A 23,392-nucleotide genomic window follows, 5' to 3' on the forward strand; every position below is an offset into this window, starting at 1 on the left:
TCCAACCTTCCGACCTACCTACCTACCCACCCTCCTACCTACCTACCTACCTAACAAGCTTGAGACCAGGTATATCCCTGCAGGAATGGGGGATAACTATCTTGATGTTTGGCAGTGAGACGGTTAAAATAGAAGCTGCTTGCTTGCCTCTCGGTTTCTCGGGTGTCAGGGGCAACACACTCGACGACAACAGATACTCCAGGAGTGTGTGCAGGAAAAGATAGAGAGGAGAGGGGAAGAGACCACGATGATCAAATGTGAAGCAAATGCTAACATAAGGACAGAGAAGAAAAACACAGAGTGATGCAAGAGGGGGAATGTGCTCAGTCACAAACCAGAAGAGCCCAAGCAGCAGTAAGTGACACACACACACACACACACACACACACACACACAGACACACACACACACACACACAGACACACACACACACACACACACACACATGCTCCCGCAAACACTCACACTCCTAGAAAACACGTTTGTTTATGTCCTCCAGCAGCAGGACCGTCTGTTCAAAGACGTCAGATGACAACGTGTCTGTAATACAAGAGGGACTGCTTAACTGTAGTAATGTATAACTATAGTGTGTGTTATGTCACTGAAGGAGTAGACCGTCTGTCTATTGTCTGTGTGGAAAGAGATCCAGTTACACAGAAGTGTCACCCCGATCCGGTGTGTCACGCCTGTATGCACACACAAACGCATACACACTTGTGCATCAACTCTAGGGACTATTACACACACACACACACACACAGATGAAACATAAGAGATGGTGTGCGGGAGCATGCAGCACTCGCTGCAGCATCAGTTTTCCTGTTAGTGTTTTAAATTTGCTAATTGCAACTTTTTTTCCTTCAGGTCGACTGAAACAAAAATCCAACATGGTTCAGAAATAAGAAGCAGGATGAGACTGATTCAGATCTATTTGGCTGGTTTAGAAGACAGAAGACAAAAGTGTTGGCCGGCTTTTAACAACAACAACAGAAAAACGAAACAGGAGAGAGGTGACACATCGTGCCTTTTTGTTGCAACCCAGCAGGAATGGTTGTCTCTGAAACATTAGGATTCCCTAAATGACCATAGGAGGACAAACAAGGTCCTCGAATCGTTGCCTGAGCAAGAAGAGAAGTTCGATTCCAGGAAACCAAGGAGAGAAACGTCTACACTGACTGCAAGGTAAAGACATTAACTCAGAGTTCAGACTGTAACACTTGTAGACAGTCATGTATCCCAAAATTATGAAGGATAAACAAATCATTAATACTTGTTTTTTAACTCCTGGGACTGCAATAACTTTATGATAAGGTTGCTAATATTTATATCTGATGAGCTGCCTTCAAATCCCTCAAACTGTTGAGCGCACTTTTAATACACACACTAACGCTCAACAAAAATAAACCTGAATGTCAGATGTTTTCATCTAAAATATGTAGTGTATGCATTTTCCCTGTAGTGTAATGCTGTTATTTTCATATTTGTAAAAGCAAAATTAAACAGATTTTGTATGAAGAATTTGTCTGTTTAAATGCAGTAAAGTCAGTTCATAGTTGTTGAGGCAACAGTGGAAGACCCTATTCTTTTCTGAACTGTGAAGCTGCCTTTAATGCATGGACATGGTTTATATTTACACCTTCAGTTCAGTCTGTATAACTCGCATGTGGATGAACCTCAAAAACCCACACATCAGAGACGTCTTTCTTTATTCTGAAACTGAACTAAACCGAATCACAAATGTAAAAAAAATTGAAGCAATTTTTAATAACTGTTAATACGCCCCAAATAATCTAATAATGATGATAATAACACTTTTTATTTGTTTGATGGCGCATTTTAAGTCACCCAAGGTCACCTTAAATTACATAAAAGCATAAAATAAAAACATCACAGAATATTAAACCAAACATTGACATAAAAAAACAGAAAAGACGAGTGTAGTGCCCAGTGACCACTGAGCAGTCAGAGTGAGTATGCCAGTCTGAACAGATGGGTTTTGAGTTTGGATTTGAAGGTTGTAAATGAGATATTCATACAAAGTTCCTGTGTAAAGACGGCGTACAGCTTCATCATATGATGTTGAAGGTATTTATGAGTCATACCTAACGTGTTTCTGCAGCCACTGAGCGGTAATAAGTCAAGAATTTGTTAAACATTTTATTCCTGATGGATGTGTGTTCATGTTTTTTTTTGTTTGTCTGCATAAATCTGATACAAGAAAATCAAAACCTCACTGATAATTGATCACACTGACCATGTGTGCATGGCATCTGCAAACGCAAGCACCTGCACACAGCACGGCCCTGAGATGACCCTGAATACACGCACACACACACGTACACTAACACACACACGTACACTAACACACACACACACACACACACACGTACACTAACACACACACACACACACACACACACACTAATGCGCTCTGAACCTGGCATACTCCTGCTGACACAGAGAAGTCACAGTGCTTCACACACACATCAGACGATATTCACATACACACTCGCTGCTGACTCAGAGAACCCAGCAGGTCATATCACTGATGACTGAAAGGGTACCATTACCTTACACACACACACACACACACACACACACACACACACACACACACACACACACACACACACACACACACACACACGTGTGTAACCCTAGTTGTCTTCAGCAGTTGTACAAAAACTCAACTCATCTGAACTCAGTCTTTATTAGAGACACAAAAACAAAAGAGAAAGTTGATCTGTTGAGTTTGGCTTATGGCTTAGTCTATAACCTATTTTAGGGTAAATATTTTATCTATTATAATGTTGATAACATCATCATAGGTAAGAGAACAACACATGTTTTAAGCGCAAACCCAGAATTTCTAAATACTTTAATTACTGCATTCAGCTCTTTTAGACTCTTTATATTGTCTAAAATAAGTATCAGAAATTAGCTACGCCTTCTACATGTACATATGTGTCCATATTTATGTAAGTCTATCAATTTAGTTCTTTTTATTTTTGAATGGATGACAATTTTCATTGAGCCATGGAGCAATGGCAATAAATATATTATGTTCTATTCTTATGTGTTCTATTCTATTTGTTTATATTCTATTCTGTTCTAATGTGTTCTATTTGTTCTATAAATATTCTGTTCTATTTGTATTCCATTCCATTGTGTGCTTTTCTATTCTATGTGTTCTATTTTTCTATTTGTATTTTATTTCCTATAAATACAATTTGAATTAACAGAAGTTCACTTTTGAAGGCGTCAGCCAAATAGAACAGCTTTGTGACTCTAATCTAGTTTCATAATCAGATAGCAGCAAACATCATGTCAATGCTGAGTGGGCATTCCCCTGTTAGATATTAATGTTTTCCACTTTCTTCTTCTCTCCAGTCACGATGCCTGAACGAGTGCACAGTTTTCAGGGTCAAAACTTCCACAAACTGAGGCGAGCCTGCCTGCGTCGAGGTGCGCTCTTCAAAGACCCTTTGTTCCCCACCACCGCTCAGTCCCTTTTCTATAAGAGGGAGCCCCCGCCAGGTCTGACCTGGAAGAGGCCCAGGGTGAGTCTGTATAAAAGCATAGTCGTATTATACACATTGTCCTCGTTCGCACCACAACAAGTCATTCTAAAAATATACATATTTCCAAGCAAGCTTCTTCTAATGCAGCGGCCCAGCTCAGTATGTTGCATTACCACCAGATTATGTTAATTAAAGCGCCTGCTATTAAAAGTGAGGCATCAGGCAGTGAAACCTTAACCTTCAGTGAGCGGCTGGTGAAGGCTGCTGATGGACCGCTCTATAATTGTGTGTGTTGGTATTCACACAGACTATTTGTAAAGGCAATTTTTTTATAGCCCAGGTGTTTTTAGCACAGTGTTGAGATGGGTGTATCTGTGTGTAAGAATAAAAAAGCAAAGCCAAATGGCTTTGAATGGAGGTTATGAAGACGAGGTCAAAGGTGAGGACAGTTTATTTATTGTCTGAATAGATTTTATGTATGATTAAAAAAAATGTCATTGTAAAGTCAGAAATCAAGATTTTATTGTGGTAGACTCACATAAAAGAGATTACAAAGGAAATCAAAATAGACGTTTTATGTCAAAGCAATTGATTTTTTTTCTGATGTGTTTTCCTCACAAGCACATTCTTCCCTTTTTTGGGAGAGTGTTTTTCTCTCAATTTGATCAGGTTTTTTTTTTTTTTTTGCAATAGCCTTTAAATCTCCAAGTTGGTAACCAAGTTGAAAGGCTTTTTGAATAACCTTTACATTTTAAATACCTTGTCTTTCAGAACAATCACACTCGACAAGTATTATGAAAACCCCATGGACAATCATTATTAACAGCTAATAAAACAGCTAAGCTATTCGTTGGTTCATTAATGTGATTCCAGAAAACTGGACTAAAATGGACAACTTGATAATCCTTTTGACAAAAAAAATGCCAACAAAACATTGAAGATTTTCTATATGACATTTTTACAATATTTAAGGGACTTTAAAAAAAACAACAACAAAAAACAGCCCAAGTCGAAGCTTTCTTTAAAGATATTTAACTTTTTTTATTTTGGTGAAAAAATGAGAAATGAGAGCTTTTTATGTGATTACTTACTGCCAGTTAATTATCTGACTTAGGCCTGAAGGGTTAATGGTTATGAGTGCTATAGATATTTAAAGTGTATATCAACAGGGAGTTGGATGATAGAGAGAGACACACACACACACACACGCACACACATCCACTCCCTCACACACTCTATCCAGGTGGCCTTGTTCTACTTACGAACTTGATATGATCACAAGGCAGGTTTATATCTCTTCTACGGTTGCATTTAACGAGTGAATGGCCACTAAGTGTGTATTTCCCTAAGTGTGTGTGTGTGTGTCCAGCAGCACTTCTTCTATTACGTGAGCCTGTCCAAACGGAGATCAACAAGTCCACACACACAGGATCTGTCTCCTCAGCAGAGCGCTGACACCCTGAATCAGCTTGACTCATAAAATACGCTCTCAATACTAACTGCTGCAGTTATTCACAGTTTATTTAAAGCTGTTTTATTAACAATATTTACACTGCAGAGATTTTTTTTTTACAGCCTGTAGCTAATTGTTTTTGTGAAGTGAACCACTTATTTACTCAACTACTACTCAACTACTCAACTACTACTTTTTCAATTACTACATAAAAAAAAAAATTATATATATATATATATATATTTTTTTTTTTTAATGTTTTTTATTATTATTGATATTTTTTTTTTGTTGGTGGTTTTCCCCTCAAAAATTTCCGTCTTATCTCAGATGTGTTGTCCAACAACCTGTCTTATGTTTTTTTTAAGCGTCTTTCAGCTCATTGTTTCAGATGTTTAAAAGTCAGATGGAAAGAGTTGCTGCCTCAAAGTGGGCCATGAAATATATAAGCACACAATTTATGTATCTTCTTTTTCTCGTGCTTACGCATTAGGAGATCTGTAAGGATCCCCGCCTGTTTGTCGATGGCATCAGTACTCGTGACTTGCACCAGGGCAGTCTGGGTAACTGCTGGATGGTCGCTGCCATTTCCTGCTTAGCGTCAGAGCCGTCCCTGTGGAAGAAGGTGGTGTATTTTTTCCCTTCCTGTTGTCCTTTCTTTCTTCCTTCTTCAGCTCCTTGTATCTTCATGGCTTCATCTCCTCAGGTGATCCCTGGCCACATGGACCAAGAGTGGAATCCAAAGAACCCCAACCTGTACGCAGGGATATTTCATTTCCGCTTCTGGCGACTCGGCAGGTGGATGGACGTCGTTGTGGACGACCGCCTGCCTGTCAGCAGGGATGGAGCGCTGCTCTTCTGCCGCTCAGCTACACCTCGAGAGTTTTGGAGCGCTCTGTTGGAGAAGGCTTACGCAAAGTGAGTCGCCTCGGCAAACACTGAACCTTAAGTGATGGGACTGGAGTCTGATAAAGCTTCTATGAGGATTTGTCTCTGTAAAAACTGAACCTGTTTTTACAAGCAATACTTGATCTCTGTAATCTCCAATCTCATTTCTACTACATATTTGTCATCCTGTGCCATATGTATTATAAAAGAACTAAAACACTGCACTTCCAAGCAGGGACAGAAATGCCCCAAAATTGACACTTTCTACTCTACGTATTACCAAGGTCTCAAAGTTGTAATGATGAAAGATATTTTTATACCCTTCTATAAATCGTGACCTCACCATACTCTTTCCCTAACCTCTAGCACCTAAAGCCTAACCCGAGTTATTCAAGAATCTGCCGCCATGGCTCTCTCCCCTATCAATTTCACCTAATGTGGAATCAATAAAGTTCATCTTATATTATTTCTATCCCTAACCCCCCAAATGTTGGAGGCCCTGTTCCTTTTTAGCAGCCTACAGAGGCTGCAAGTGGTGACAGATAAAAGCAGGGCTGGATTAAAGGCCCCTGATGCATATAGTGATGAAATAGTTTGCAGATCAAAAAAAAAGTGCAGCATAGATATACTGTCTGACTAAACATGTTCAAATATGTGATTTCTTACTTTATTTTTTCGAAGACACCCCATTGTGTACACAGTTGAATACTATTTCTGCATTACATTAGATAGTCTTTCTCATCCTTGTTGTGCATAAGTTTTATTTAAAAATAATAATAATAATAATAATAATAATAATAATAATAATAATGATAAAGGCCCATCTGGTATTGACGCCTGTCAAAAATAAAATCAGGGTCATTTCGTAGACTAAGGTAAATATAAAAGCCTGGGCTGTTAATTGAAGTTGTGGTACTCAAAAACATATCCCTAATTTATTGACCTTTACAAAGACTGTGGTAAGATATTTTTAAAAAACATTCATCATCAGAATGTTGGCCTCGATGTAAACAAATCCACTGTTCTTTAACAGTGAAGTTGTATCCAATTGATAATCTTGCCCAGTGAAAGGGTTTTAAAAACTTCAAATATCATGAAGTTCTACTTTTTCCTTTGGACGAGAAAAGTGGAGAAGCCATTAATCCCTCCGCATGCCTACATGGTTGTTCTTTAGGCTGAACGGTTGCTATGAGGCCCTGGAGGGAGGAAACACTGCGGAGGCTCTGATCGACTTCACTGGAGGGGTTTCGGAGCCCCTGAGTCTGGATCGAGAGGCCCTCACACAGCACTGCGAGCAGAGGAGGGCGTTCTTCCAGACGCTGGCTAAAGCACATGAACGCAAAGCCCTCATCACCTGCTCCATACGGGTAGGATTACGAAAGAAACGCAACAACATGTTAGAAATGTTGCGTCTCAGATCTAATCGAGTATTATTGATACTCTTCAGCCAGCAGAGGGGGAGACTGTGGAGTCAGTGCTGGATTGCGGTCTGGTGAGAGGACACGCCTACGGGATAACAGCTGTGAGAAAAGTGAGGCTCGGGGAGACGCTGAAGAATGGCGAGGTGTCTCGACTCTTCATGGTGCGCATGAGGAACCCATGGGGGACCACAGACTGGACGGGTGCCTGGAGTCAGGGGTGATGGTCTCTCCTCTTCATCTGCTGAGTACATTAAACAGTTTGCAGGAGAAATGGGACTAAAACCTTTTTTTTTTCTGGGGACATTTTCTAAGATTTTACAGCAGTGTTGGATTTTTTTTATTTTTTTTTTACGAGCTGACATCTGCCATTTACATTTTTAAGGAATGAGAAAACTTCCAACATGGACCTTTAAAGTTTTGCAGAAGTTGAAGCATAAAAACTGCTGTTTTTTTTATGACATTTGCAATATGGAGCTTGGCATTATTTCCTGCTAGCTTTGACATCATTGTTCTTGACTGCCCCCTGCAGGTCGCAGCAGTGGCAGCAGATGAGTCGGGCGGAGAGGGAGAAGATGGGTCTCATTGTTCGGGATGTTGGGGAGTTCTGGTATGTTTCTTTAATCTATATTATCCAGTTACTTCCAGTAGAGTAACTGTTTTTTTTCCTGTGGTGTCAGCATACAATTATACATTTTTATGTGATGTGAAAGATTAAAAAGGAAGAAGGAGCCAAACAAAACATTAAATCCAAACCCTTTGAGCTGATTTAACAAATGAAATAAAACAATAGTGTACAAAAAGAAATAGGTGGGGAAAATCTAAACATGATGTTTTTTTTACCCTCTTACCTTTAAATGGTGTCTTCTGCTCCTCAGGATGGATTTCCAGGATTTCTGTCACTACTTCACAGATGTCGTAGTTTGCCGGCTGGTGGAGAGGACTCTACTGTGGCCAAGCTCTCATTGGAGAGAAGTGCGCTGCTACGGGGAGTGGGCTCCTGCTCCGATCTCCTCGAAAAACCTCCAAACTCCTGTCCTCCACGTCAGCCGCCAGCAGAGTTTGGGGAAGAGCGATGCCAAATCTGGAGGGACCAAACAGCGAGGAAACAGAAAAGAGGCCAGACTCGGGGAGAGTCAGCAGCAGGGTGGAAAGAGAGCGAGACGAGGAGGAGACACGGCAGTGGAAAAAGTGCGAGCGGAGGAGGAGGATGCAGGAGAGGAGGTGGGATGGGAGGCACAGGTAGATAGGAGGAGTCGATGTGGGGGATGCATCAACCACAGGGACACTTTCCTGCACAATCCACAGGTAAAACTCAAGAGGAAAATCTTCAGTATTTCAAAGCATGTGGGGGGGGGAAAAGTAAATTTCTTGCTCTGTAGTTCATGTTTGAGGTGAGAGGCAAAGAGGAGGAGATGCTGATCTGTCTGCAGCAGGAGGACAGGAGGATGTGGCGGAAAGATGGAGGAGGAGAAAACCTGCCTATTGGGTTTGAGGTGCTAAAGGTGAGCAGTTTAAAAAAAAAGACAGAAACAACACAAGCAGTTTCCACAGACACGTAAAAACATAAACCACGTCCCGTTTGTTGTGTTTCAGGTGGAGGTGAACCGCAGCAGCAGGGTGCAGTGTGTGGTGGAGCAGGCAGCCAGCTCCATCTACATGGACTCCCGCAGCGTGACGCTGAGGGGGACGCTGGCTCCTGGTGGCTACGTCGTGCTGCCCACCACCTTCCTGCCAGGAACCACCGGACGCTTCCTGCTACGTCTCTTCTCCCATTCATGCATACGACTCAGGTGTGTGTTTAAGCTGACTGATTTTAGATGGCAAAAAAAAACAACATTATGCAGCCATAATGTTGTTGTTTTTTGCCATCTAAAAGGAAAACGTTTTCTTTTTCCATTCATGAATGAAAAGGTCACTGCCTTCTCAAACTAAATACTTTACCAAAGTATCAATATTAAGTGTAATAGGCCCACATACATGAATGATAATGACAAACTGTTTCTAAAGCTCATCGAAATTCAAACCTCTTTTACCTCCTGCTAACTCATTTTGGGATGCTTTTTTTTCTGTGTAGGGAACTAAGGGAGGATTTGCCATCTCCCTCCGTCTTCCATTGTTTTCTACCTCAACCCTCAGTGGTGACCACCGTCCATCTCCGGAGGGCATCTGGAATCAACTATCCCAAACAGTCAGGTGGGGTGGTGCAGCCTAACATCATATCCAATATAACACTGCCATTTTAAGGCGCAATATTTACGAGAGAATTGATTGATGAATATCCACTACCAAGATATGATATTTTTGTTTTTTTTAATTAAAACTTTTTGTGCTGTGTTTAATGCTGTGCTGGTCAACAGCTCCTGATGTTTATGCTGTTGTGCGCTGTGAGAATGACACCATACGAACACGGGTTTTCGAGGCAGAGGGAAACCCTGAATTCAACCTACGAGCAATCTTCTACAGGAGACGCCCAAACACGCACATCTCCATAGAGGTTTGACACATTTATGCTTCCTCTCTTACACAAAAGTCACGTAGAGTCACACAGCCGCTCATTTGCGCGTCTTGTTGTGTGCAGTTATGGAGCCGAGGTCTGCTGTGGGACTCGGTGCTCGGCGGAGCTCGGCTCAAGGCGGCTGAGTCTGAGAAAAGTCGGAGCCACGTGATCGATCTCCGAGGAGGCCGATCACGTTCAGGATGCAGAGGGTGTATTTACGTTGAGACGTCCTCCAGCGCCTGCCTCACAGACTTATGACAACAACACGCAGCCCTCTCAGGGGCTAGCAAAGATACAGGACGGTACAGACACACACACACCCGTGTTCTAAAGATATAAACAACAAATGTGCTGCTTTTTCAAACTAAAACTAGATATGATATATGATATATATCTGCTGGTCAGATACATTGGTGCACATATTTTCTGATATCAGCAGTCAGAAAAAAAATCAGTCAAGCTGCTGCCAAATTACACATTTTGTGTATAATCATTTTAAGTTTCTATCAGGTCTGTTGTTTAATGTATTTACTTAAATTATACTATACTGTACTTTAAATTGTACTTTTCATGATTATTAATGTTACTTGTATGCAAGAGCGTGTCCAGAGGGGTATCCAGGGGTGGCATGGGCCCCTCTTAAAATCTAGCTGGCCACCTCAGGTGCCACCCCTTAACAATGATTGGCTTTTTGGGTTCAATCCCCAGCCCCTGCAGCTACATGTCCAATGTGTCCTTGGGCAAGGCAAGCTGCTCAGCTGAGAATTGGATGGAATTGGTTACTTCTGATGGTCACTTTGCATAGCAGCCTCTACCAGCATCATCTACCATCCATTTACCACTTCTATTTCATAATGGGACAATTTCGACAGTTGGTTGCAAGTCCCTGTGACTTTTGTCATGCATCCTATTTTTGAGTACCTACGTAAAGACTTGCTGCTGCTCCATTGAGTCACTTTTTAAAGTCAAGAAATGATACACTGATCGTGCTATTTATTTGTTTGTTTTTGTACACAAACATCTGGCCACCCTGCATGCAAGTCCAAGCCACTTTTGGGCCTCCCGAGTTCATAAATCTGGACACGCCCCTGCTTGTGTGCTTGAATCTACATGGGCAAAAAATGACACTTGCATTCATTTAAAGAAAAAGTTGTTTGATGTCACTTCTCTTTTTATATTTCATTATCATGACTTCAATAAATATTTGTCAATTCATTCTTTTTTTGGGGGGGGGGGGCTTTTAAATTGTTTTTATAATAATTTTAATATTTCACTCAATTTAACTCTTTCTCTTAATACAGCGTCTTGTACTGTATTTAGATATAAGATACAAGAAAGTATACTTTCAAAGTTTAGGGTTGTGGAAGGGAATGTTTTCCAGAAGGTGATGCCATCACAAATGTTTAATTTTGAGATATGGTGTCGGTCTTAAATTAATATACGCTTAAGACAAGAGCACCAAATATTTACTTTCTTTTACAAAATATTTGTATTCATGGAGTTTCAGAGAACTTTACTGCAATATTATTTCAACTCATACTAATATTGCCACTACGGCTCGTGTCCTTGCTCTTTTTGAATGCAAACTCAACGGCAAATAAAAGACGTGCGGGCTCTTTAAAATGTTATCTCTACTAATTTGAAAGTATTTGTTTATCACGAGCCTGGAGCCTGCTGCTTTTCAAATGAAGGATTATAAACTACCATGACCTGTTTTCAAACTGTAAAACACAGTTACTGTTACTGTGCAACTTTAAACCACAATAAAGACCAGTAGCTCCATTCAAAATCTGTTATTCATCAATTGATTGATTCAATTGATTTGATAAAACAACTTACTGTTTTAAACTGTAACTGTAAGACACCGTTACTGTGTTTTACAGTTATTAAAACTTTAGTTACTAAAACTTTATAGAACTCCAAATTAAAGGGATACTTCACCCATTTACATGAAGCTGTGTATCATTAGAAACATGGTAGTAGTGTTGAATGGTCGTGAGTCCAGCCCTCATTTTGCCCTGAGACGAGAAAAATGTGTTTTTCTTTGCTTGAAAGTTTTCTTCATATAATGCAAAAAACGTCATATTGCATCACATGAATCACATGTTTCTAATGATACACAGCTTCATGTAAATGGGTGAAGTATCCCTTTAAGTTTCTAACTGTTGCGTAGCAGTTAGGTGGGTGTTCATAATTTAGACTCAGAGCCTTTGACACTGTTTAAATTTACAGATTAGATATCGTGTCTCAATGCTGTAACACACTTTAAAATATTCAAATGTGATGCTTGCCTAATCAGTACGTAGCTTTTTTATGACCTACAACTGACTCCATCTGTCAAAGCTTTAGCACTTCTGAGACGAGTCGGTTTCTCTAAAGAAAATGGGTGAAAGCAGACCTGGTCCTCCAAGATCATGTCTTACACGTTATTTGAATTGAGAGATTTATGAAAATGAGGGTTTTAAAGACTTAGTAACTTAAAGACAACTCGAGGAGGTACTTTGACGTACTTGTGTGTACATTCCTGCAACGTTGTGCTCATTTGCATTTCTTTGATAACTTTATTTCCTTTGCAGAATAAAACTAAAATTCAACAGTATAATCAGCATTTGTATCATGTTGTATCATAGTTATTATAAAGCTACATTTGTTAGAATACATTTTTGTTTATGTGGAGGCTATGTAGGTATTAAATAGTACAACTTGAATGGGTCGCTCTACATGTAGTGAGAATTTCGCTTTTGAAACTTTGTGCATTTAAAAAACATTACTTTTCTGCGCATGCGCGCTCGTGGAGAGGTGCGGTTTGGCATCTCCTGAGGGAGCGGCTGACTTGTCAGCAGCTCAGAGTCACAGCAGCAGGAACGAAGACAGAAGATTTCAGGTAAGCGGAGGGGGGTATCTCTCGAAACTGTGACTTTCCATACATCTAATTTCTGTCTGCTGTGGTCACTTTTTGCTGTTTTATTTGTTTAATGAAGCAAAGTTTTTGCGATCAGGTGTTGACTTTACGTCGCGGCTTCAGTGCGGCGGGGCGCGAGCGTCTGTAACTCTGAGCAAGTTAAAGGCGGGGCTGTGATTGCGTGCCATCTCTTTTGGTGTGTTTGGTGTGTATTGTTTGAAATAGTTTCACCCTGTTTATGACTGAGGTTTTATTCACTTTTTTTCATTTAGAAACTTTCTGCTGGTCAAAGAGAAACTCATTTGTCCCTGCTGACCTTTACTTTTTAAGTGACAAACTGCTGCTTTTGTGTTCATCTGTTTCTTGTCTTCTGTATTGATTCATTGTCAATTCTATGTTGTATGCTGATTGCCCTCTAGCATTGATAATAAAAACAACATTGAACCTTCCCTCAGTAGAAAGTTTTTAAAGTTTTTATCCACCTGTGGGTTGTTTTTATTGTCTTAATTGAAACTATTTAATTAAAAAAAAATTAGGCTGTTACACATATTTTGTGTAGGCCTATTTTAATTCTTTCTACATGTCTCTTCTCTGTTTTCTTTTTCTATAAGCTAATGTATTTTCATATTGTTTCTCGTTGCTCTTGTTCCTTTGCAAATTGGTCAAACTGGCTTTGATGGGAATGCAGTCAAACCTCTTTGGAGTGTCCTTACATCACAGTCAATAATAGCAGACTTTTTTTGTGTGTGTGAACAATAAACGTGCCAGTATGTCCCCTGTTTTCTCATATGTTGTCAGGCTGAAGTAACAAATGAATAATCATAATCAGGTTTTATTACCAAGTACATTTACATATACAAGGAATTTGAGTTGGTGTATTGGTGCAAAAACATTTAACATAGGACAGAGTGACACTGTTTAGCCTTTTTAAAACATTCACTGACCCCACTCCTAAAAGCCTCCTCCTTTTCCCGCCTTCACCATCTGGTTTAGCTGTTAACCAGGGCTATAAATGTGTGTAGCATAATAAAGGATATAAGTAATTTGCATTTTAAAGAAGTGCTGTAATCATGAGTCAGTTTTTACTGAGTCAGGCTTAAAGGAAGACGGTTACGGGTCTTGGCCTGGAAGGTGGAATGTAAGTTTTCGAGTTTTTGACTACGTGACTTCACCTGTGGCTTTGGAGAATTGCACGGTGCTATTTTCAGATCACAATTTTTACCTTTTATATCATTATTTGAACATGGAGGCAACTAACATAATTATTTTCATTAAAAGTTCCTCTGCGGACTATTTTATATAAAATCAAGAAGAATAAAAACCTTTTAATGAGCTAAAAGTTTTTGACTGAAAAGAACATTTTGGCATTTTTGCTTAAAACAGCACTTATATCGTTATTGTGCTGTTTTTTTTTTTTTACCCCCTACAGTCTTCTGACTACTCACAGCACTTTTACAACGCATGTCACACGTACACATTCCCACACTGATGGCAGAGGTTTCTATGTCAAGTGACTAACAGCAGTAAGAAAAATGTGATCTTTTAAAATTGGAGGTGTGGAAGCATTTAGGCTTTCCCAAAACAGGAAATGAAAGCGGTGAGAAAATAACAGCCAAGACAAAAACTGTGTGCAAATATGATAAGAAGACAGGGAAGTACACAAAAAGAAGAACCACCATGATGCAGCGTTTAATTGACGGCACAATGAGAAGCTCCAATCACCTCCCCTGGTGGAGAGAAAAAAAAAAGAAAAACAATAAAAGGCCAAACCACACTGAGAAGTGGGTTAGCAGTCCTTAAAGGAATCTGTTTCAGTCTCATTTAGTAAAATAAATCCTGAGAGAATCCTATTGTGAACGCAGTATCGTGAGTTGAGTGAATCGTTACATCCCTATTATTTAAAAAATAAATGAACGAATTTTGAGCTATGATCATGTTTTTTTTTTACCATTTCTTCTTCTTCTTCTTCTTCGTCTTCTTCTTCTTCTTCTTCTTCTTCAGGTTAAAGTCCCTCTACAGTCCTGCTAAACAATGTCGAACAGCAGACTTGTTCAAAATATCCGCAGACCTCCTCAACCTCCAGCACCCATCCTAGGTGAGATTAACTGACACTCAGACTCACACTCACTCACACTCACATGGTTGAAGCTCGATAGACTAAGAAAGTCTCTGTTTTCTTTGTTCTGTCAGGATGTTCAAAGTTGTTTCTCTGTATCATGCCCATCGCTCAGATTGCTATCGGTGAGTGATTGATGCAACATTTACAGACATTTTCAAAAAAACTTTGCTGTGAAATTATAGAACCACAAATGTGATGTTCTCCCTCAGGTGCGATACACCTTCATGACTGTCCGCGGCAGCACTACATCCCCATCTATCTGATCGTGGTGGGGGTCTTCGGCCTGGTGCTGGCTGTGCTGTCATGCCTGCCCTGCGCTCAGGAGCCCAAAGACGGGACCCCGAACCCGCTCACTCGAGTATGCACCGTCTGGAACTCTCTGACCTCCTTCTTCCTCTTTTGCTGGTTTATTGCTGGTAAGTTTGAGCTGCTGCAGCCTGATTGGTCACTCTTAAAAAAAAAAAAAGAGTAAAGTAGAGATTCCCCGATCTACTTTTTTTACACGTTCGGCTACAGATTCTGATATTTTTATTGTCGTAACTAACAGTGTTGTTGTTGTTGTTGGTATTATTTGTAAAGCTACTCAAAGCTGGCGTTGCATTGTGCTGGCGTCACATACAAACAGGAAGCAGCAACAACTGTTGGAGTTTTCAACATTAAATCTTTTAACAGAAAGTGTAAGAGTAGTACTTGTGATAGTGTAGAACTACTCTTTACGTACTTTCTGAAAATATTAACGTTTAAATAACACCATGTGTGTGTTTTTCCCTCCAGGTAATGTGTGGATCTACTCCATCTACCAGCCCAACTACAACAAGAACTCCACAAATATAGATTCCTATTGTAATAAGACTCTCTACCTGTTTGCCTTCTGGACCACCACCCTGGTCTACATCCTGTTCGCCCTCTTTCTGGTCGGCGGGTGCTGCGTCCTCGGCTGCATGTTCCTGTGTGGCCGAGCTGACCCCGACGACGACGTGTAGGGACAGAAAACAATCGAGCCCCACGTGTTGATGCTGAGCCTTTGCTACCTCTGCAGAAGTTTCTCTCGCCGCCTTTCCAGTCTGTGCACGAACACTCATTGTTTACATGTTAGCCAGTAATCAGGCTTTAACTTGATTTATAGTTTAAAGGTCCCATTTATTGTTTGTCTGGTTTTATATGACTTTATTGTGTTTTCTAGATTTCTTGTGTTTAGGCACATCTATTTGCAAAAATTCAATGTCCACAGAAACGCGGCTTCTCCTACCGCCTCCTGTGAGCAGTAGCAATAGCTGCATTAAATGCTCGGCCCAGAGCTCCCCTCCTTGAAAATTTGTGTTGTGACATCACAAGACAAAGACTTCACTGATCCAAGCCCGTTGGCTCGTAACAGCAAGCACAAACGGGAAATATCCGAGAACAAAACCAAACGACGGACCAATTATGAGAGAGCAGATCGGCTGATCAATCAGATCAGACTGTGGGGACCCTCTCTCTCTCTCTCTCTCTCTCTCTCTCTCTCTCTCTCTCTCTCTCTCTCTCTCTCTCTCTCTCTCTCTCTCTCTCTCTCCGTGGGGATTCTAAGCATTAGAAATACAGTCAGATGATAGAGCCAGCATGGAGCGGCAATACATGAAAACGGACACTTTTTTCAAACATTAGTGATTGTGAACGTACTTTAGCAGACACAAATTACAAAATATATGAACCCCATCACAGCATATGGGACCTTTAAGATATAATGTGAAAAATATATATTGTGTGTGAAGTAAATTTAGTTACCACTTATATTTGTGCAGAAAGATACTTTAAAAACATAAAAAATTGATATATGTAATACAATGAAATACAATTAATGCTTATTTAAAGTCAAATACAAAACAGACAATTAAAACATGTAAATATAAAAAAGGTTTTGTTCAGACACTTATTGAACCAATAATAACAAATGCAGACTTTAAAAGATCAATAACTATTTGTGGACTACTTTGTGCACAAGGGGGCGCTAAAATCCACACAAACTAAAATTCCCACAGCTACTATAAAACATCTGTTTGATTTTGAGAATATGAAGCTTCCTGTGTGACAAACACAATGATGGTGCGCTTCTACACTGCCATCATTGAATCCATCCTCTCTCCTCTACTATCACAGTCTGGTACACTGCAGACAGCAAAAGACAGGTGCAGGCTGCAGTGTATCATTCGCTCTGTGTATGTGTAGATGTGTGTGTGTGTGTGTGTGTGTGTGTGTCTGTCTGTTTGTCTGTTTGTGGACGAAGTAGTCCACAAATAGTTCTTGATCATACATCTTTATAATATTTTATAATAATTTATAACAAACTTTGATGTAATGTCCTTAAAATAATAGAAAATGAGGCTCAGTAGTGTGTGGCCTCCACGTGCCTGTATGACCTTCCTACAACGCCTAGGTATGCTCCTGAGGAGGTGGCGGATGGTCTCCTGAGGGTCAGGAGGTCACCCGGATGGAGCGAGACATGTCCCAGATGCGCTCAATTGGATTCAAGTATGGTATGTTATGTATATAAATATATGGTATGTAAGTACATACATGCATGTATATTTATACAGTATATGCACACAAATACCATACACATGGAATATATAAACCTACCATGCATATACACATGGCATAAAATACCATGTGTATATACCATATATAAAGATGCCATGTAGACTTTATTTAATGGTAAAGAAGTATGGTATGGTTATGCATATAAATTTATGGTATGTATGTACATACATGCATATATTAAAAACAACCATACATTTGCGCATGTGGTATATATAAAGATACCATACATATACACATGGTATAATATACCATGTGTATACACCATATATAAAGATGCCATGTACAGTATATTTTGTTATATAAATGGTGTATATATAAATATATGGTACATATGTACATACATGCATATATGTGTATATATACACATACAAACAAACCATACATGTAGACACGGTATAAAATATATAAAGATGCCATGTATACTTTGTTATATAGATTGTATAAAAGTATGGTATGTTATGTATATGTGTGTGTGTGCGTGTATATATATGTGTGTGTATATATGTATACATGTATATACATATATATACACACATATATGTATATATACATATATGTATGTATGTGTATATATGTGTGTGTGTGTGTGTGTATATATACATACATATATATAGTATGTATATATACATGTATACATATATATAAAAAATACCATCCATATACACATGGTATAAAATACCATATGAGTATATACCATATATAAAGATACTGTGTATACTTTGTTATATAAATGGTATATATGTATGGTATGGTTATGTCTATAAATATATGGTATGGAAGTACATGCATGCATTTACATTTATACACATATACATACATATATAGACAAACCATACACATCCATATGGTATAAAATATATGTAGATGCCAAGTACATTTTGTTATATAAATGGTATATGGGTATGGTATGGTTATGTACATAAATATATGGTATGTCTGTACATACATGTGTATATGTGTATTTATACACATACATACATATATAAACAAACCATACATATACATATGGTATAAGATATATGTAGATGCCACGTATATGTCGTTCTATTGATGGTATATAAGTATGGTATGTTATGTATATAAATATATGGTATGTATGTACATACATATGTGTGTTTATATACATAAATAAATACCATACAAATACACATATGGTATATATTAACATACAAGACATATACATAGTATACAATACCATTTGTATATACAAATAAATGGTATGTATGTATGGTATGTTATGTTATGTATATAAATATATGGTATGTAAGCACGTATTTATATACACACCCACATATATATATATATATGCCATACATATACACATATGGTATATATAAACATACCATACATATACACATATGGTATAAATAAACATACCATACATATACACATGGTATAAAATACCAGTGCCCATCTCTTCTCCCTGGCCTTTGACACCGAGTAAGATGAGGATTTTATTTATTTTATGTATTTTACTTATTTTACAGCATACCATGAGTCATGTTTTTATATCTTTTAAATTATTGTGTATTGTGTATTATGTCTTTTATTGCATTTTATTAAAACTTTTTGTTTTATTGTACAGCACTTTGGTCAGCTGTGGTTGTTTGAAAGTGCTTAATTAAAAAAAGTTGGATTGTAAGTGTGGTATGTATATACATACAGGCATATATGTGAAAAATACCATGCATATACACATATATTATATATCAACATACCATACATATACACATGGAATATACCATCTATGAAGATGTATATTTTGTTACATAGATTGTATAGAAGTATGGTATGGTTATGCATATAAATATATGATATGTTTGCACATACATGCATATATGTACATTGATACACATGTGCATACGTATATAAACATACCATACATATACAAACGGTGTAAAATATATGTAGATGCTGCGAACATTTTGTTATATGTATGGTATATACATATGGTGTGTTATGTATATAAATATATGGTACGTATGTACAAACATGCATATATGTATATATATATATATATATGCATATATAAATACCATGCAAATACACATATGGTATATATGGACATACACGACATATACATGTATACAATACCATGTGTATATACAAATAAATAAATGGTATGCAAGTATGGTGCGTTATGTGTATATATGGTATGTAAGCACATAAATGCATATATGTATGTATATATAATACCATACATATACACGTATGGTATGTATAAACATACCATACATATACAAATGGTATTTTATACCATGTGTATACACCATACATAAAGATGCCATGTATACTCTTTTATTTAATGGAATATAAGTATGGTATGGTTATGTATATAAATATATGGTATGTTGCACATACATGCATGTACATTTAAACATACATACCATACATGCACACATGGTATAAATATATATAGATGTCATGTATAATTTGTTATATAAGTATTGTCTGTTATGTATCTGAATACATGGTACGTATGTACATGCATGCATATGTATATATACACATATACATACACACATACAAAACAAACCATACATATACACATGATATAGAATATATAAAGATGCCATGTATATTTTGTTATATAGATTGTATGAAAGCATGGTGTGTTGTGTATAAATATATGTATATACTGTACGTACATACACACACACACACACATACATATATATACACACACACACACACACAATGCCATACATATACACATATAGTATATATAACCATACCACACATACACACATGGTATTAGATACCATATGGTATATACCATATATAAAGATGCCATGTATATTTTGTTACATAGATTGTATAGAAGTATGATATGATTATGCATGTACATACATGCCTATATGTGCATTTATACACAAATATGTACATATATAAACAAACCATACATATACATATGGTATGAAATGTATGTGGATGCCATGTATATTTTGTTATATAAATGGTGTACAGGTGCGGTTTTGTATATAAATATATGGTATGTATGTGCATACATGCATCTATGTATATGTATACACATATACATACTGTGCACACACACGCACACGCACACACGCACACACACACACACACACACACACACACACATATATATATATATATGCACATACACATATATGCATATATATACACGAATTGTGCATATACATATGGTATAAATATATGTAGATGTCGCATATTTTTAAAAATAAATGGTATATAAGTATGGTATGTTATTTATGTAATAAATAAATGGTATGTATGTACAAACATGCATACATATGTGTATGTATACACAAATATAAATACCATACACATATGGTATATATTAACATAGACATGCATACATGTGTATGTACACATATAAATACCTTACAAATACACATATGGTATATATTAACATACCAGAAATATACACAATATTTTATACCATATGAATATACCTTATATATGCCAAATACTTTTTTTATAAATGGTATATATGTATGGTATGTTATGTTTGTACATATATGGTTTGTATGTACATACATGTATATATACACACAGATATTTATAAATACCATACATATACACATATGGTGCATATTTAAACATACCATACATATACACATGGTATAAAATACTATTTGTATATACCATATCTAAAGATGACATGTGTATTTTGTCACAAAAATGGTATATAAGCATGGTATGTTATGTATATAAATATATGATATGTGTGTGCATACATGCGTACATATGTACATTTATACACATATACATAGATATGTAAACAAACCATAGATATGGCATAAAATATGTACAGATGCCATGTATATTTTGTTATATAGATTGTATAAAGGTATGGTATGTTATGTATATGAATATATGGTATGTATATACGTACATGCAAATATATATAAAAATACCATACATATACACATAAAGTATATATAAACATACCATACACACACACACACACACACACACACACACACACACAACCTACCACATGGTATATACCATGTATAAAGATGCCATGTATATTTTGTTACATAGATTGCATAGAAGTATGGTATGGTTATCATATAGATACATGGTATGTATGCACATACATGCATATATGTACATTTATACACATGTACATACATATATAAACAAACCATACATATGGTATGCAATATATGTAGATGCCATTTATATTTTGTTATATAAATGGTATACAGGTATGGTTATGTATAGAAATATATGGTATTTATGTGCATACATGCATATATGTATATTTATACACATATACATACTGTACATATATACACAAACCGTACATATACATATGGTATTAAATATATGTAGATGTTGCATATAGTTTGTTCAATAAATGGTATATAAGTATGGTATGTTATGCATAGAAATAAATAAATGGTATGTATGTACAAACATGCATACATATGTGTGTATAAACATATATAAATACCATAAACATATGGTGTATATTAACATAGCGGACATATACACAATATGGTATACCATGTGAATATACCTTGTATATATATATATTTTCATAAATGGTATAAAAGTATGTTATGTTATGTTATGTTTGTAAATACATGGTTTAAATGTACATACCTGTATATATACACACACATATTTATAAATACCATACATATACACATATGGTGTATATTTAAACATACCATACATATACACACATACCATATGCTAAGGTAAATTTTATACCATATACCATATGGTATAAAATGCCATATGGTATTTTATACCATATGGTTTCTTTATACAAGGTATATACATGGTATTAAATACCATGTGTATATGTCTGGTATGTTAATATACACCATATGTGTATTTGTAAGGTATTTATATGTGTGTATATATACACATGTAATTATGGCTGTACATATACATGGCATCTTTATATATGGTATATACCATATGGTATTTCACACTATGTGTATATACTGCATGTATATATGTATGGTATTTATATATACATATACACACATACATATATATATATGTATGTGTATACATGCCATATATCTATATACATAGCAGACCATATATTTATATACATAACCATGCCTCTATACAATCTATGCAACAATGGCATATTTATATATGATATATACCATGTGGTATTTTATACCGTGTGTTGGTATGTCTACATATATTATATGTGTATATGTTATTTTTTATGTATATATGTATGCATGTATGTATATACATACCATATATACAGCTACACAACACACCATACTTATATACCATTCGTATGAAAAAAATATACATGGTATATGTATGTATGTATATATGTATATATGTATGTGCGTGTGTGTATATATATACACACACACACACACAAACACACGCACATATACATTGTGCATGTATGGTATGTGTTTAAATGTACATGCATTATGTACATACATACCATGTATTTATATACATAGCCATACCACACTTAAATACCTTAAATAACAAAGTATACAAGCATCTTTATGTATGGCATAAAAACATGGTATTTTATACCATGTGTATATGTATGGTATGTTTATATACCATATGTGTATACATAGATGTATTTATGTGCTTACATACCATATATTTATATACATACACCAAACTTACATACCATTTATTTATTTGTATATACACATGGTGTTACGATCTCCTACTGGATCGGACCCAAAAGCACAACTCGCAAACCAGGTTCAAGCAAGTGTCAAATTTAATGAACAAGTAAGTGACAGTGATGGGGAGGGGGTGATGCATCCAGGGATCCCAAAGCTGAGTGTGGCGTGAGTTTCCAATCCCGTGGTGAAGTTCCTCCTGAGTAGTACCAGCAGGCAGTGAGCAGGTAGTGAAGTAACACACATGAATCCAAGAACAACGACGATCTGAAGTGGGGAAGCACAGAGGAGTTAGTAACCCAGCTTAACCAAGCTAGATAAAAATACAAAAGGCCGTGATCCACAAAACACTACTACCACACTGGTAAGACACAACGATCTGGCGCCGAGGCAGAG

The 23,392-nt window shown here is 37.0% G+C and overlaps 2 protein-coding genes across 3 annotated transcripts; both read left to right on the forward strand.

Annotated features, from left to right (window-relative positions):
- Nucleotides 1-27: 27 nt before the first annotated feature.
- LOC306841551 (calpain-5) lies at nucleotides 28-10,978 on the forward strand. 2 transcript variants are annotated; one of them, XM_079371505.1, is made up of 14 exons: nucleotides 28-354; nucleotides 865-1,182; nucleotides 3,391-3,560; nucleotides 5,465-5,596; nucleotides 5,678-5,889; nucleotides 7,034-7,226; nucleotides 7,307-7,497; nucleotides 7,810-7,887; nucleotides 8,156-8,585; nucleotides 8,660-8,782; nucleotides 8,874-9,070; nucleotides 9,355-9,473; nucleotides 9,638-9,774; nucleotides 9,859-10,978. In XM_079371505.1, exons 3-14 carry the CDS (start codon nucleotides 3,396-3,398, stop codon nucleotides 10,033-10,035), a joined length of 2,154 nt encoding a protein of 717 aa, XP_079227631.1. In that variant the 5' UTR covers nucleotides 28-354; nucleotides 865-1,182; nucleotides 3,391-3,395; the 3' UTR covers nucleotides 10,036-10,978. The 2 variants fall into 2 exon arrangements, with proteins under 2 accessions (XP_079227631.1, XP_079227630.1); XM_079371504.1 differs by having other exon boundaries at nucleotides 5,465-5,889.
- Nucleotides 10,979-12,346: 1,368 nt separating this feature from the next.
- Nucleotides 12,347-16,176, forward strand: LOC306841555 (transmembrane protein 272). The gene is made up of 5 exons (XM_079371508.1): nucleotides 12,347-12,661; nucleotides 14,681-14,774; nucleotides 14,870-14,920; nucleotides 15,008-15,214; nucleotides 15,573-16,176. Exons 2-5 carry the CDS (start codon nucleotides 14,711-14,713, stop codon nucleotides 15,779-15,781), a joined length of 531 nt encoding a protein of 176 aa, XP_079227634.1. The 5' UTR covers nucleotides 12,347-12,661; nucleotides 14,681-14,710; the 3' UTR covers nucleotides 15,782-16,176.
- Nucleotides 16,177-23,392: the final 7,216 nt, after the last annotated feature.

This window comes from Symphodus melops (genome assembly GCF_947650265.1).
Source record: "Symphodus melops genome assembly, chromosome: 20".
NCBI lineage: Eukaryota > Metazoa > Chordata > Actinopteri > Labriformes > Labridae > Symphodus > Symphodus melops.

Excerpts from the sequence above, each read along its gene's own strand:
- LOC306841555 (XM_079371508.1), top strand. The coding sequence starts at position 14,711 with ATGTCGAACAGCAGACTTGTTCAAAATATCCGCAGACCTCCTCAACCT. Across the intron at positions 14,921-15,007 it reads CATCGCTCAGATTGCTATCG|GTGCGATACACCTTCATGAC; the intron begins GTGAGTGATTGA and ends GTTCTCCCTCAG. Across the intron at positions 15,215-15,572 it reads CTTTTGCTGGTTTATTGCTG|GTAATGTGTGGATCTACTCC; the intron begins GTAAGTTTGAGC and ends TTTTCCCTCCAG.
- LOC306841551 (XM_079371504.1), top strand. The coding sequence starts at position 3,396 with ATGCCTGAACGAGTGCACAGTTTTCAGGGTCAAAACTTCCACAAACTG. Across the intron at positions 7,498-7,809 it reads ACGGGTGCCTGGAGTCAGGG|GTCGCAGCAGTGGCAGCAGA; the intron begins GTGATGGTCTCT and ends TGCCCCCTGCAG. Across the intron at positions 7,888-8,155 it reads CGGGATGTTGGGGAGTTCTG|GATGGATTTCCAGGATTTCT; the intron begins GTATGTTTCTTT and ends TCTGCTCCTCAG.